At 35.2% G+C, this 13,362-nt stretch overlaps 1 protein-coding gene across 1 annotated transcript in view; it reads left to right on the top strand.

The window, feature by feature from the left end:
• NLGN1 (neuroligin 1) overlaps nucleotides 1-13,362 on the top strand; it is a 780,182-nt gene that overhangs the window by 264,726 nt on the left and 502,094 nt on the right. The window contains 1 exon segment of the mRNA XM_078147275.1: nucleotides 8,818-8,970. Within this exon segment, the coding sequence (XP_078003401.1) occupies nucleotides 8,818-8,970 (153 nt within the window).

A 13,362-nucleotide genomic window follows, 5' to 3' on the forward strand; every position in this document is an offset into this window, starting at 1 on the left:
TTCAAGTCATTAAGTTACAAAGCACAGTGGATAGAATGTCAGGCCCAGAGTCACAAAGACTCATCTTCTTGAGTTCAAATCTAGCCTTAGGCACTTACTAGCTGTGTTACCCTGGGCAAGTGACTTAATTCCTGTTTGCCTCACTTTCCTCATCTGTAAAATGAGCTGGAGAAGGAACCACTCCAGTATCTTTGCCAAGAAAATGCCAAATGTGGTCACAAAGAGTAGACTATAACTAAAAAATGATTGGACAGTATATCAAATGAAGGCTTCCTACTCATTGTTCTCCTGGTTATGATGCATGTAAAAATATACAAATTATCCCTGGGGGACATTTGAGACCTTGGAGAAATTAAACTCAATCAATAAATTTGAGGTCCTGAAGAATATAATTCCCTTACTATGATTTTAGCAATGGGGAAGTCCCAGTGTGAAAACTCCATTCTACCACCTATGCCTGGAGTCTTAGAATTTGCCTATGATATTGAGAGGTTGTCACCCTTGGCTTCAGTATGTGTCAGACACAGGACCTAAGACTAGGTCTTCCACATTGCAAATATTGCATCTTCATCTTACCATATTGCCTCTGCCTTAACAATATTAACTATTTACCAATTAGACCAGTGCATATATTACTCCTAGATGTTTTAAGCAGTTGTATAGTAATGAAGATCAATAGGGAAACTGGGGCAAATAAGGATGTGTTATAGAGTAGAAAGTGTACTGCTACTAGAACGTGAGGACCTGGGTTCAAATTCTGCCTGGGTCACTTACTATTTCTGTGACCTTCACCCATCAGTTTTCTTCTCTTAGTTCTGAAAACTGAATTAAAACTAAAGTGAACTAAAAATCCAAAAATGAACAGAGGTTGGTGTGAGTCAAAAGGCTTCTGAGGTCCTTTCTAGCTCAGAGTTTATGATCCTGGGATCTTTAAAGTCTATACTTTTCAGCTCTACTTTAATTAGATAACTCAAATTGTTGGGGGAATGGTCAGATTTTGGATACTGTAAGTGCCATTTCTATCAAATGTGAAGTTACAATTTTGAAGGTAAATGGCATATTCAGAGTGTGATTTTCATGGAATTTGATAATTTATTGATAAAGATTAAACAACAAATGGCCCATGAAATTTTAAACAGAGACATAAAGTCTTTCTAGTATTTATCATTTGAATGTGCCATAAGAAATATTTTTACAGAACATTCAAGTAAATAATACAATTTGCAAAATTTCTGGTCCTTTGGTGGATAATCAGAACATTTGTATCAGACTAGCATAGAAATTATGTTGTTATCGTTTTTAATTTACGTAAAACATGACAGAATGTTCAGAGAAGTATACAGAGAACAAGTCCTTTTTGGGAGAGCATCTGTCATTTGCAGCACCAGAGGTAGAGTTAGAAAAGGATTAGAGCCTGAGGCCTACAGTGCTTCTCAAAGTCAGGTAAGGTCTATATGGCAGAGGTGGGGTTTGAACCAAGGACCCATGATTCCAAATCTAGTCTCTTCCAACAGCAACATGTTCCACCATATTCTTTAGAAGATACAAGTTTATAGTGGCTAGTCATTCTCCATGTTTAAGGGATATGGTTTTAAAACTCAAAATTTTCTAAATATTCCTCTCAAATGTACACATCACATGTTTTCCATCTATCTAGATGGCACAATAGATAGAGCAAGGGCCTTGGAGTCAGGAAGACCTGTTGGAATCCAACCTAAGACACTAGTTCTGTGGCCCAGGGCAACACACATAACCCCTGTCTGTTTCTTTTTCTTAATCTGCAAAATTGGGATAATCACAGCACCTACCTCCCAAGGTTGTTGAGAAGATCAAATGAGATAGTATTTATAAAACACAATTTAAATTCTATTAGTAATAACAAGATAGACAATAATAATAACTTTCCTATTTTGTTAAATATATTTTAGATTGCTTGCATTTTTTGTCTTATTAAATAAAACCACAGGAGACATTTATTTACAAATGTTTAATATACCACTGGCTATTCCTCAGACAAGGATATACTGCATTTCATAGGCTTATTTTGGGGTAAATTTCATATTTTAAAATACTCATGAAGTAAACTTTATGTGCTCCTTTAAACTGGTATATGATAACTTATCCAGGATAGATTATGAAGAATTCATAGGGACTCTTGAGTCAATAAATTTTTTTAAAAAACACTTTTAAAAGTAGAATTTCAAAACTATTTATTCCATTTAAGCCATTATTATTTTTCTAATAATAGAAAACCACTATGAAATTTGAAAAGAAGTGTAGTTCAGTGAAAAAAAAAGTGCTGGATTTATAATCAGCAAACCCAATATGGATTCCATTCCTCTCAATGCCACCTGTATCACCTTGGAAGAGTCATTGTACCTTTATGGGCCTTTATCAGCCTCTGTTAGTTTTCTCCCCTTTAAGATACTCCAAGGTTCCTTCTAGTTCTAAATCTGTGAACCTATAAACCAGTCATCTTAAAAGACACTTTTAAAACTCAATTACTTTTCATAACATACTTTTTCTCATCGAATATGCGACAACATTTTAGGATTTAAAGCCAAATTTTCACATTTAATTCAAGCCAAAATTCAGTTGACACCCCACCACCAAAAAGTCAGCAATGATAACAACACACATGCACATACACACATACATACATATTTGAGGCATACATTTTCTCATTTGAGCTTCATATTAACCCTGTGAAAGAAGTGCAATAAGGATTATTATCCTCATTTTACAAAGAAGGAAACTGAAGCTGAGAGAACTCAGATGATTTGCTGACACTTGCATAGATAGTATTAACCAAAGAGTTTAAATCCCAGGTCTTCAAGATTCACTTTCCAACAATTTATCCCTTCCATCAAGCTTCCATGTTTCTTTTCAAACAGTCGCTCTGTTGAACTGTCCTCAACTGGGGACTACTGAACAATTACTTGAATGATTATATATCTACTTTCCTTTTATGTTCCACCCCTCTCCCAATCACCTTCTCCAACTTGTCTTATCTATGTCAAGGGGCAGCTCTCTACCTCTATAAGAACTTAGGCCAGAGGCTGCTTTCAAAATCGGCTGCTGTCTGTCAGTTCTTTCCTTAATGAACTGGAGATTCATTATCAAGTAGTTTCCTTCCCTTACAACTGTTATCTGTGTCATGAGTTTCACTCTAAACAAGTGGTAGTAATCAGACAGAGCTCACCCGCTCACACTTCCACCTCCAGACCAATCATGAGGGAATCTTTTTTTTTTTCATTTTTGCTTTAAAATATCCAAGGGGACAAGTGTATTTTAGACCTCCAAGAAGGGGAAAACAAGACCAGTTTGAAACTTTTTTTTCAGTGTGGTAAAACCACAATTTCAGGTTATTACATCTTAGAACTCCTACAAAGATAATAACTTTCTTTTTCATGCAAGGAAAATACATTTCATTAGCTACAGAAAGTCAAAATTGGAAGTCACCTTAGTGGCTGTCTAGTCCAAACTGGTCCTGTGCAGGAGTCCTCTAGGAATCATATTCAACAAGCTCTCATTGAGCTTGTACTTGAAAGAAGAGAACCCATTCCTTCATGATGCAGTCTATTCCACACTTAAATAACACTAATAGAAAGTTCTTCCTTGAAACAAACTTAAACTTACCTCCTTACCCTTCCTATTCATCACTCCCAGTACTACCTTCTGGAGCCAAAAGGAATAAGTCTAATTTCCCTTTCCACAGGATAGCCCTGCATATACTTCGTGATATCTTATATTCTCCTTGAGATCTTTATCCCCCCTAGGCTAAACATCCCCCATTACTTCAGTTTGTATTTCTAGGGTACAATCTTCTCCTGATTGTCCTCTCCATGTTATCAATGCTCTTTCCACAATGTGCTATCTGGATGTGAACACAGTACTTTCTATATGGTGTGAGCTGGACAGAGGACCATGGGGCTTTCACCTCCTTAGTTACAGACTCTTATCGATGACCTTGAGTTTTGGCAAGACTAGACCTATGATTTCACTGATGTAAGAACTCCTGATGAAGAAATTTCTTTTATCAATACAAATTAACATCTTGCCTGCAATATATAGTCTTAGGGTAACTTGGGGTCAAGTGACTTAACTAGGATAAAATAACCAGTATTTGTCAGATATAAACCTTGAACCCAGGGCTTCCTGACTCTGAGGCTGGCTTTCTATTCATTCCTCTATGCTGAATATCATTGGTGTTCTAAATCTGCCCAATATAAAGGTTTATCTAATATGTCTTATTTGTTTATTGTTTGATAAAAGAAATTAACTACAGTAAAATATATGTTTTTTATAAATCCACCAGACATGGTAGGGACTAAAAACTCTACCACAAGCCTCACAAAAATCAGTTCATTCTGCAGTGCTCTGAAATGATAATATGTTGTCATAATTAAGTAATCACCAAAGATTCACCAAACCCCTCCTATGGGTCAGACCCTTCAGGAAACTCTGGATTTGTAAACAAATAGAAAAAAAATGGAATCATCCCTAGTCTCAAAAAAACTCACATTCTTTTCAGGGAGACAAGAAATATCATTATTAATATTTACAGAATAAATCCAAAATAAGTGATGTCACAAGAAGATGCAGTGATAAATATTACATCATCAAAGAAAAAAAGTTATATTTAATGATGCTTGTGCATATTTTATGGTACTCAGATCCTTCATAAAGTGATTAATTCTATGACATACATCTTTACCAGAATATTTGGAGAATCAATTATCTACCCATAGTCCTCAATAAACAAGTAAAATACATTTATTATTAGTTAAATCTCAATTCAAGCCTTACGCTAATGCTCTATCATGGAGAATCTTTGGTTTTCTGAAACGCTAAGCAGAAAGCTCAAGCTCTGGCAGGTTTTACCCAGAGGGGAAAGCTTGTAGTTCAAGGCCACAGTTGATCTGAGTGTCTGTTGTCCAAAAGACAGCTAAGTTAAGGGAGAGTCATTATCAGGAGGTTAGCTATTAGGTCATTGTTTTGGTAACTCATGAAGGCCATATTCTAATAGAGACATCAGTGCAGGTGAAATTTCATCTGGAGATGAAATTGCACAATTTTGGCACCATTGATACATGAGTAAATATGAACTTTCTCTCTACAGTGGGGTCTCTAGAAAGAACTCCAAAAACCCTGAGAAAGCTTCTTCCTAGGCAAGTGTTCATGTAACACAAACATAGAACTCAACACAGTGATGCTTTCTAGACCGCTGGAGGAAATGGAATCTTTATCAAACTTTTCTCCCTTTTCTTCCCAAACATTGAAATACCACATTCATTCCAGGTTGATTTTATTGAAGTAAGTATTCCATCTCTTTCCAGAAGTTCATCCATGAAAATTTAAAAATAATATGATTTTGATGAAACTTTTAAAGAATTAGTGTTAATGTGCTCAATCTAAACACAACAGAGGCAATAGCTAATTGGTCAGATAATAGATACACTTCTAATTTCTAACGCTGAGTGCCAGGCACTAAAAAAAAAAAAAAACTTCTTTATTTTTTTCCATTATATCAAGATGGCTATCATAGCATCGTTCTTACATAGGGCTTTTAAACCTTAAAAATATGAAGAAAATAGTTGGGAATGATGAAACTTACTCTATGGTAATACTATCAACCACAGAAATAAACCAGTCCAATATTCTCATTTTATGCATGAGAAAGCTGAGGGCCAGAGTCCTCAAGTTCTTTGCCCAAGGTTATATAGGGAGTCACAGAGTTGGGAAGTTTAACCTTTGCCTTCTGGCTCTAAAGTCAATGTAATTTTGAGTACCTCATACTGACACTTAGAGATATAAATATGTGATGGTCAGAGTCTTGCCTCCAGGGGAGAAAATTTAGGCAAAGAGGACATCAAAGGATATTTTTTCCTCTAATACCTTCTCTGTCCTCTCCACCTGAGAGCACTGTGTCTGTATGGCAAGGACACTTCCTTCTTTTTCAGTAATTTAGAAAACTTTTGGTGTCCTGTGCACCAGATGAACTTTCATGTTTCCACTCCTTTACGACATTTGCCTTCGGTAAAGAACAACTCATACAGAAAACTGCTGCCATCCTCAAACATGTTGAATGTTTTTCTTTCTTTCTTTCTTTCTTTCTTTCTTTCTTTCTTTCTTTCTTTCTTTCTTTCTGTCTGTCTGTCTGTCTGTCTGTCTGTCTGTCTTTCTTTCTTTCTTTCTTTCTTTCTTTCTTTCTTTCTTTCTTTCTTTCTTTCTTTCTTTCTTTCTTTCTTTCTTCCTTTCTTTCTTCCTTCCTTTCTTTCTTTCTTTCTTTCTGTCTTCCTCTCTTCCTCTCTTCCTCTCTTCCTCCCTCCCTCTCTTCCTTCCTTCCTTCCTTCCTTCCTTCCTTCCTTCCTTCCTTCCTTCCTTCCTTCCTTCCTTCCTTCCTTCCTTTCTTTCTTTCTTTCTTTCTTTCTTTCTTTCTTTCTTTCTTTCTTTCTTTCTTTCTTTCTTTCTTTCTTCAGTGCAGAATTCCTTGCTTAATTTGCATATCAAATAGAAACATTTGGATTGTCTTTGTTTTTTGGATGTGAGAGAGGGACACCAGGTTTTTATCTTAAAGTTGCCTTGACGCTACTAGTATCATAGTGTGTCAACCCATTCATGTCCAAGTAAAGCCAAGAGATTCCTAAATATTTCTCATGATACTTATGTGCAACCTTCTCAATGCCAAAGACAAAACTGTCTACCTAAGTTTTTAGTGTTGCCACACAAATCATCAAAATGATGATACTAAAGCAAGGAGGTTTAAATTGAAGGTGAAGTTCCTAAAGATTTTGAAAAAAAATTTCCTAGTATATTAGAATTGATGGATAATACCATTAAATGTACACATGCATGCATATATACATATATCACATATGATATATGTATCTATATGTATGATATGTAGTTTTCACATGAACAAAATGGTGCAACCAAAATTTCATTACTGTTCACAGTTGGGGCTTTGTAATTCTATGTAATTTTAATTAAAGAAGAATTCTGGAACAGTCTCCCTCTGTGCTACCTCCAAGCACACAATTAGTAGAGTACAATTTCTGCTGTGAACAGTCAGTTAATGATTTCAGTTTAATAATTTATGATTGCTTCCTTGGTACCAGACATATAAGAATGACAGAAAGGTAAAAGAGGATATAAACAGTCATTGAAGGTGGAGGTTGAAATGGCTGGAAGACCATAGTGTATGTCTTCTACACATAGATCTAGCCATATTATATGGCTTCTCATATTGTATATGATGTGTACACAACACGTAGCCATTATTTCAACATATGAGTCCCAGTTAGAATAAAGTCCTTATAGGAAAATAATGATAATAATGTAATATCTTTCAATTTGATAGTTATCTAGTTACCCTCCCTTTCTCTTGATTATACCCATTTCCTTTACAAATGGAGTTCAAACTAGGGTCAGAGAACCTGAGTTTACATTCCAGACCTATGTTATATCCTCTTTGTGATTTAGGGCAAGTAATTCTAGGCCTGAGTTTCTTCATTTGTAAAAAGAAGAAGTTGAATTAAATGATCAATTAGACTAATTCTAACTATGGTGCTATGAACTGTACCATTTCACCCCTTTGAACCTTGATTTTGTCACCTGAGGATAAAAAGGAGATTGGACTAGAAGACCTTTCAGATTCCTTCCCAGTCTAAATCTCTGATTCCTCTTAAAATCCAGGCACTGTTTTATTAACCTTATTTCTTTTTGTTTTCCATATAAATAATTTTCCAATACATTTTCCATAGTGCCTTGGGAGGTTGGCATAAAAGTACAAGCATTGCCTTTTCGGTTTATTTATAAGACGCAAGAGTAGGACACTTTAATATCATCCTAATTTTCAGTAATGTTTTCTTAGACCATGCCCTGCCTGGCCCTGGGGTTGGCATCAATACAAAGAATATAATAGAATAATTCTCTCAGATCATTCTCATCTGACAGGAAGAAAATATAATTGAGTTAGTTTTCCTCACTGATGGAGTAGTGAGGGGACCGCTCAACAACCAAGTTCACTAAAAGTATAATTTAAATCACTCATCATTAAATGATCACACATACTCAAGTCCTGTGAGCTCATGACTTTGCTGGCTCCAGCACTGAAATGTAAATCACACATTTGACACTTAGTAGTTATCTTAAGAAGTGAAATTAACCTGTTGCAACTTACCAGGGACTTTTATAATTACCTGTGTCCACCAGCAAATTTTAGGACAAAGATGATTTGACATAATCCAAATGGTGTTGTTAAAAGAATTTCATGACATACAAGGAAAAGTGGGCTGGGGAAGGCTTCGAAAAATATATAGGGATTAAAATTTCCTTCTTTTCACAACTGTGATGACACCATCATGCTCTGTTGATATTGAATGTATATATACATACCTATCTATGTGTATACACACACACTTAAGTACAAATACACATACAGTTGCATACAAACACACATTCTAATATACATAGGAATGGTTGTATCACCCCAAACTAACAATCCCATATTCTTCTTCAGTATTTAATGATGTAATCTTAAAAGCCACCTACTTTAATGTAACTAACTCTGAGCACAAGATTACATATTTTTACGTAGCCATGAAGTTTTACTTTCTGCTATGTTAAAAGCAGTGCCCACAGTGGTATAAGACAGTTGTGTGATTACCATATACAAGAGTCTTGTTTGAGAAACACTAACAAAAGCAGCAACCTATAAATATTTTAAAATCAAGCCTTCAACCATGGAAAATGTGTTATATGCTTTACTGTCCATTTGGGGGATAAGAACGTCTGTAAATTATTTTTTTCCAGATATTCGGGACAGTGGGGGCCCCAAACCTGTGATGGTGTACATTCATGGTGGCTCCTACATGGAAGGCACAGGGAATTTGTATGACGGCAGTGTCCTGGCAAGTTATGGGAATGTGATAGTCATCACAGTCAACTATCGGCTGGGGGTACTTGGTAAGAAGAGTTTTTATCCCATTCATCCAAGAAATGTGTGATGATAATACCTTTTATATTCTTATGGGTGTATGTTTTTTGAACATAAAGATTGGTTTTCTTCTTGAGGCGGGGAAATAGTCCTTTCCTGTTGCTGTAGAAATGTCTGATGATTTGCCAAAGGCCGAATGGAAGTGTTTTTTCAGAAACAAAGATGGAAAGAAAGTGAATTAATCAGATTGTTTGGGAATGCAGTTGCTGTGGTGTGAAGTCAACATGGCAGAGTACACTAAAGAATAATTATGGGGTCCCTGAGATTTTTGTTTTCTTATAAATGGATAGAATAGTCTGGTTTGCAGTGGAATTGAATTGTCTGAGATTGAATCGTCTTAAAGAATTTGGATGCTTGGCATTGCCTGTGGGAGGGGAGAGGAATGGTGCTGTTTGATAGTTGTTTCCAGGTTCATTTTCTCAGTAACAGATATGAAATTTGATGTTGAATTTTTCTTTTAGTTTAACTTGAGTTGAGAAACCATTACAAAAAACTTGAAGCTTCATTACAAAAAAATAAAAAAGATAGTTTAATTCACTTATTGGCAGCATGTCTGAAACAAGTCAAATATCAAGGAGCCAAAAGGAGTATGCATTGATTTTGGGGACTTTTTTATGTACATAAAATGCTTTGATACACTTGGAGATGAGTGTGGTCAGAAGGAGATTCTCTGCCAAATTTCTTTGAAAGATAAACTTACATTATCTACTTATGTGGATTTATCGGCGTATTCTGATAGTTACACACAATAAGGTAAATGGTGTTTTGAAATGCCTTCATGTTGATTGTCTACCCACGAATAGACTTTATCTCTAAAATTTGTCTTTTTCATGTGAATATTTCTCACTGGTTACTCATGTTTCATAATACTTAAAATAGTACCTTGTTTTCAAAAAAACTACATAATATTAATTTTGGGACAAAGGAAGGGAATATAAAATTTTTTCGGGGGAAGTACTTAATTGTGTGTATCAAAGTATCACACTCTTCTATGCTAATGCATTTGGCAGAAAGTTTACTAAGTTTTTTTCCCCCGAGATTCATCGCTGAACATCATTTCTTTGTCATTTGCTTATAAAACATTTTTACTTCCCTTCATATTATTAGCTATTACATTACTGATTAGCTCTTCTATTTAATAATGATCTGGTGATTATGCTCTGTTTTTTTTTTATAAATGAAAATGAGGAAAACATAATTCACATCTGCCATTTTGGAGAAGTTGGAGCAACATTAACTTTGTACATGGTTCCATTGTGACATCATCTATTCTACATGTTAGATATACTTTGAATCTCAAGTGTAGTATGCATCTGGAATATTTTTAAAAGATAACTGCTTGCACATCAGTACTATTTTACTGCATTTGTTACCCTTAAAACATAGTTCCCACCTTTCTTACCTTCTTTCTTTTGGTTTGCTCATTTCTAGTGTGGATCTAAAGCAGACCTGTGTGTGTGTGTTGTTTTTTATACCTTAAAAAGACACTATTTTGCATTGTTGCAGCTGAGTCTCTAGTGTGAAGAGCAAATCTATAATGTAGATGTTACTTCATCTGTAGCATGCCAAATGATATGTTTGAGTGTCGTGTTGTTGTTTTGACTCAGTTTGACTCATTTGATCCCATTTCTATTTTATGTGGGTTCAGTAGAGTATTGTGTCTTTGACTTTAGCCTGTCAACTTTATTCAAAGTACGGATAGCCCCTGAAAGCATGGCATAAGTCATAATTTGCAACTGGTTTGATTCAATATTCCTTAGGATATATTCATTAAGAATGTAGTGTCTGAGGATAGAGAGTCTACTTACCTCCTTCCTAAAAGCTTTGTGTCCTTGTGAAGAAAGAGTTAAGTCATAATCTTGGTCATAAATATAATTACTTATCCAGACTGCGATAGCATTAGAAACATGTCTCTATGTATTGCATTGGGTTTTACATAAGCATTCAACTATGTAGTTGTCCACAGGCAATGGTTACATTGTGACATAAAAGTTCAAAAATCTTCTTTTTCTCAAGACAATTTGAACCTTTTTTCGGTTATTTTAGGAGAAATATTTTTAAAGCTACAAGACACTGGTAGACTTTCAGTTGGTTAAATTGTAATATGTAAATCTTTGATTCCCAATCACTCTGTTACATGTTTAAGAATTCCTAAATTTGCTACAAACTACTTAGCAGGGTGGGTGTCCCATGCTCAGATAGAAACAAACACAGGAAAGTCTGTTGGGCTAAGTCCACAAACTTTGGGAAAGAATGTACTTGAACAGGATCTCATTGAGAAAATAGAAGAATCTCCCCAGGACATGGGGACATAGATCAGATCAAGGACATGTGCCACTGCCTTGAGGTTGTAGGGCTAAATAAGGTTAGAGGAGTGATATTTATGGATGGGAGACAAATCAAGTTAGGGCTTGTGAACTAAGACAGAGGCATTTCTGGAGGAAGGTGAAGAGATGGAAGTGAATCTGTGATTGTAGTATAGAATCCCAAATTATGAAGGCATCGTAGCACAAAGTGGTGGCTGTCTCTTTCACACAATTGGCAGATTCATGAAAATAAAAATAAAAAGAGATATGCAGAGCAAATAAAATCAAGGTGGCTTCAACAATAATATAATATACTTTAGTTTGCAACTTAAAAGGAAAAAAAAAACAGGCCTCTTCCTCACACATTTGCTGGAAGTGAATTTTTATTTTCAATGATAAAGTTTATATGAGAAAAATTATGGAGCTAACCCATCGAGAACTCCACATTGAAATGTTTTACTGGTCCTCAGTGATGCAGATAACTATAGATGAAGGTATTGCCCTAAAAAGGACAAAATTCCCTTGTTTATTTCCATGGCCTCTTTTGAAACTTTCTCAAGGATAATGATTTCAGATTCCCTTCCCCCACCCCTTTTTGAGAGTTATTACGGGTAGTGATAGAAAGTAGTCACTCAGCCTCAGTCAATGAACTAATATACTAATATATATATATATATATACACACACACACACACACACACACACACACACACACATATGAACTGCCCTGTTGCCATATTCCCTTAGTAAAATTTCATTTTGATTACTTTTCCTTAGCCATTTTTACTCCCTGATCTGCACTGAAGTAAGGGTGGGTGGGAAGAATTATTTTCATATCTTCATATTTTCTAAATTATACCTACTACCTTATATAGAGATATTAATTATATATATATATGTATATGCATATACATACATACATAAAGACATACATGTATGTGTAGCTATATGTATCTATGTCTATGTGTGTATGTGTATATATATGTGTGTGTGTGTGTGTATATATATATCTATCAGGCAAGAATCTTTTGTCCTCACTTACCAATCACTTTGACATCTTCAAGATATTGTTTTTTGTTCGTGCTCTAATACCTTTACCTTTGACCTTTCCATTTTTTTGCATATTTCTTTTCGTGCTTGTCTCCCTAGGTCTCTTATGTCAAAAACAAACAAACAATACATTGTAGTATATTGGATAAAGAACTGCTTTCAGCACTAGGAAAACCTGGATTCAAGTCATGCTTTTGAAATATATTGACTGTATATCCCTCACCAAATTACTTGATGTATTACTATGATAGGCAAATCTCTAAGACTGTAAGTAGTAAAGTGTTGACTGAATTAGTAGAGGGAGTTTCCTCACTAGGGAATGTTGTTGTTCACTTGTTTCAATCGCGTCTGACTCTCCTTGACCTCATTTGGGGTTTTCTTGGCAAAGATACTGAAGTGATTTGCCATTTACTTCTCCAGGATGAAGTGACTTGACTAGGATCACGCAGCTAGTAAGTGTCTGCGGCCAAATTTGAACTCAGGGCCTCCTAATCCAAGCCCAGCAGTATAGTCCCATTCCACTTAACAGCCAAAGAAACCACAGTTCCAGGCCCTATCACCTGTCCCATTTTTTTATGCCTTTTCATGTTAAAACATTTCAAAACTGTTAGAAGTATTATGGGGTCATCTATAGTATGAAAAAAAAAGAAAAGTGACTTTTTAAACATTTGGGAAGTAGAAATAGTTAATTACTGTATTTCACTGGTAGATTCAGAATAAAAAAGAAAGTGATCTTTGGAAGAAGCGTGACACTCATAGCATCCTTCAAACCAGATTTAATAAAAATTATATCTGCTGGAAATCAGAGAGCGTGTGTGATGATGTTGTTATGTATGCTAGTGGAGAGTTAATGTGTATTTATTTTGGTCAAATATTCTTGCATAAATTTTTGAGAAAGTCATATCTTTTTGATTCATGGGCACATTTGGGGGGAAAACACTATTATATATTCCTTCTGGGAATGTTCATTCTACAGTTTTCATTTAGGCAATGATGTCATAGATT

This window comes from Phascolarctos cinereus, unplaced genomic scaffold, assembly GCF_003287225.1.
Source record: "Phascolarctos cinereus isolate Bilbo 61053 unplaced genomic scaffold, phaCin_HiC Scaffold_7;HRSCAF=346, whole genome shotgun sequence".
Lineage (NCBI taxonomy): Eukaryota > Metazoa > Chordata > Mammalia > Diprotodontia > Phascolarctidae > Phascolarctos > Phascolarctos cinereus.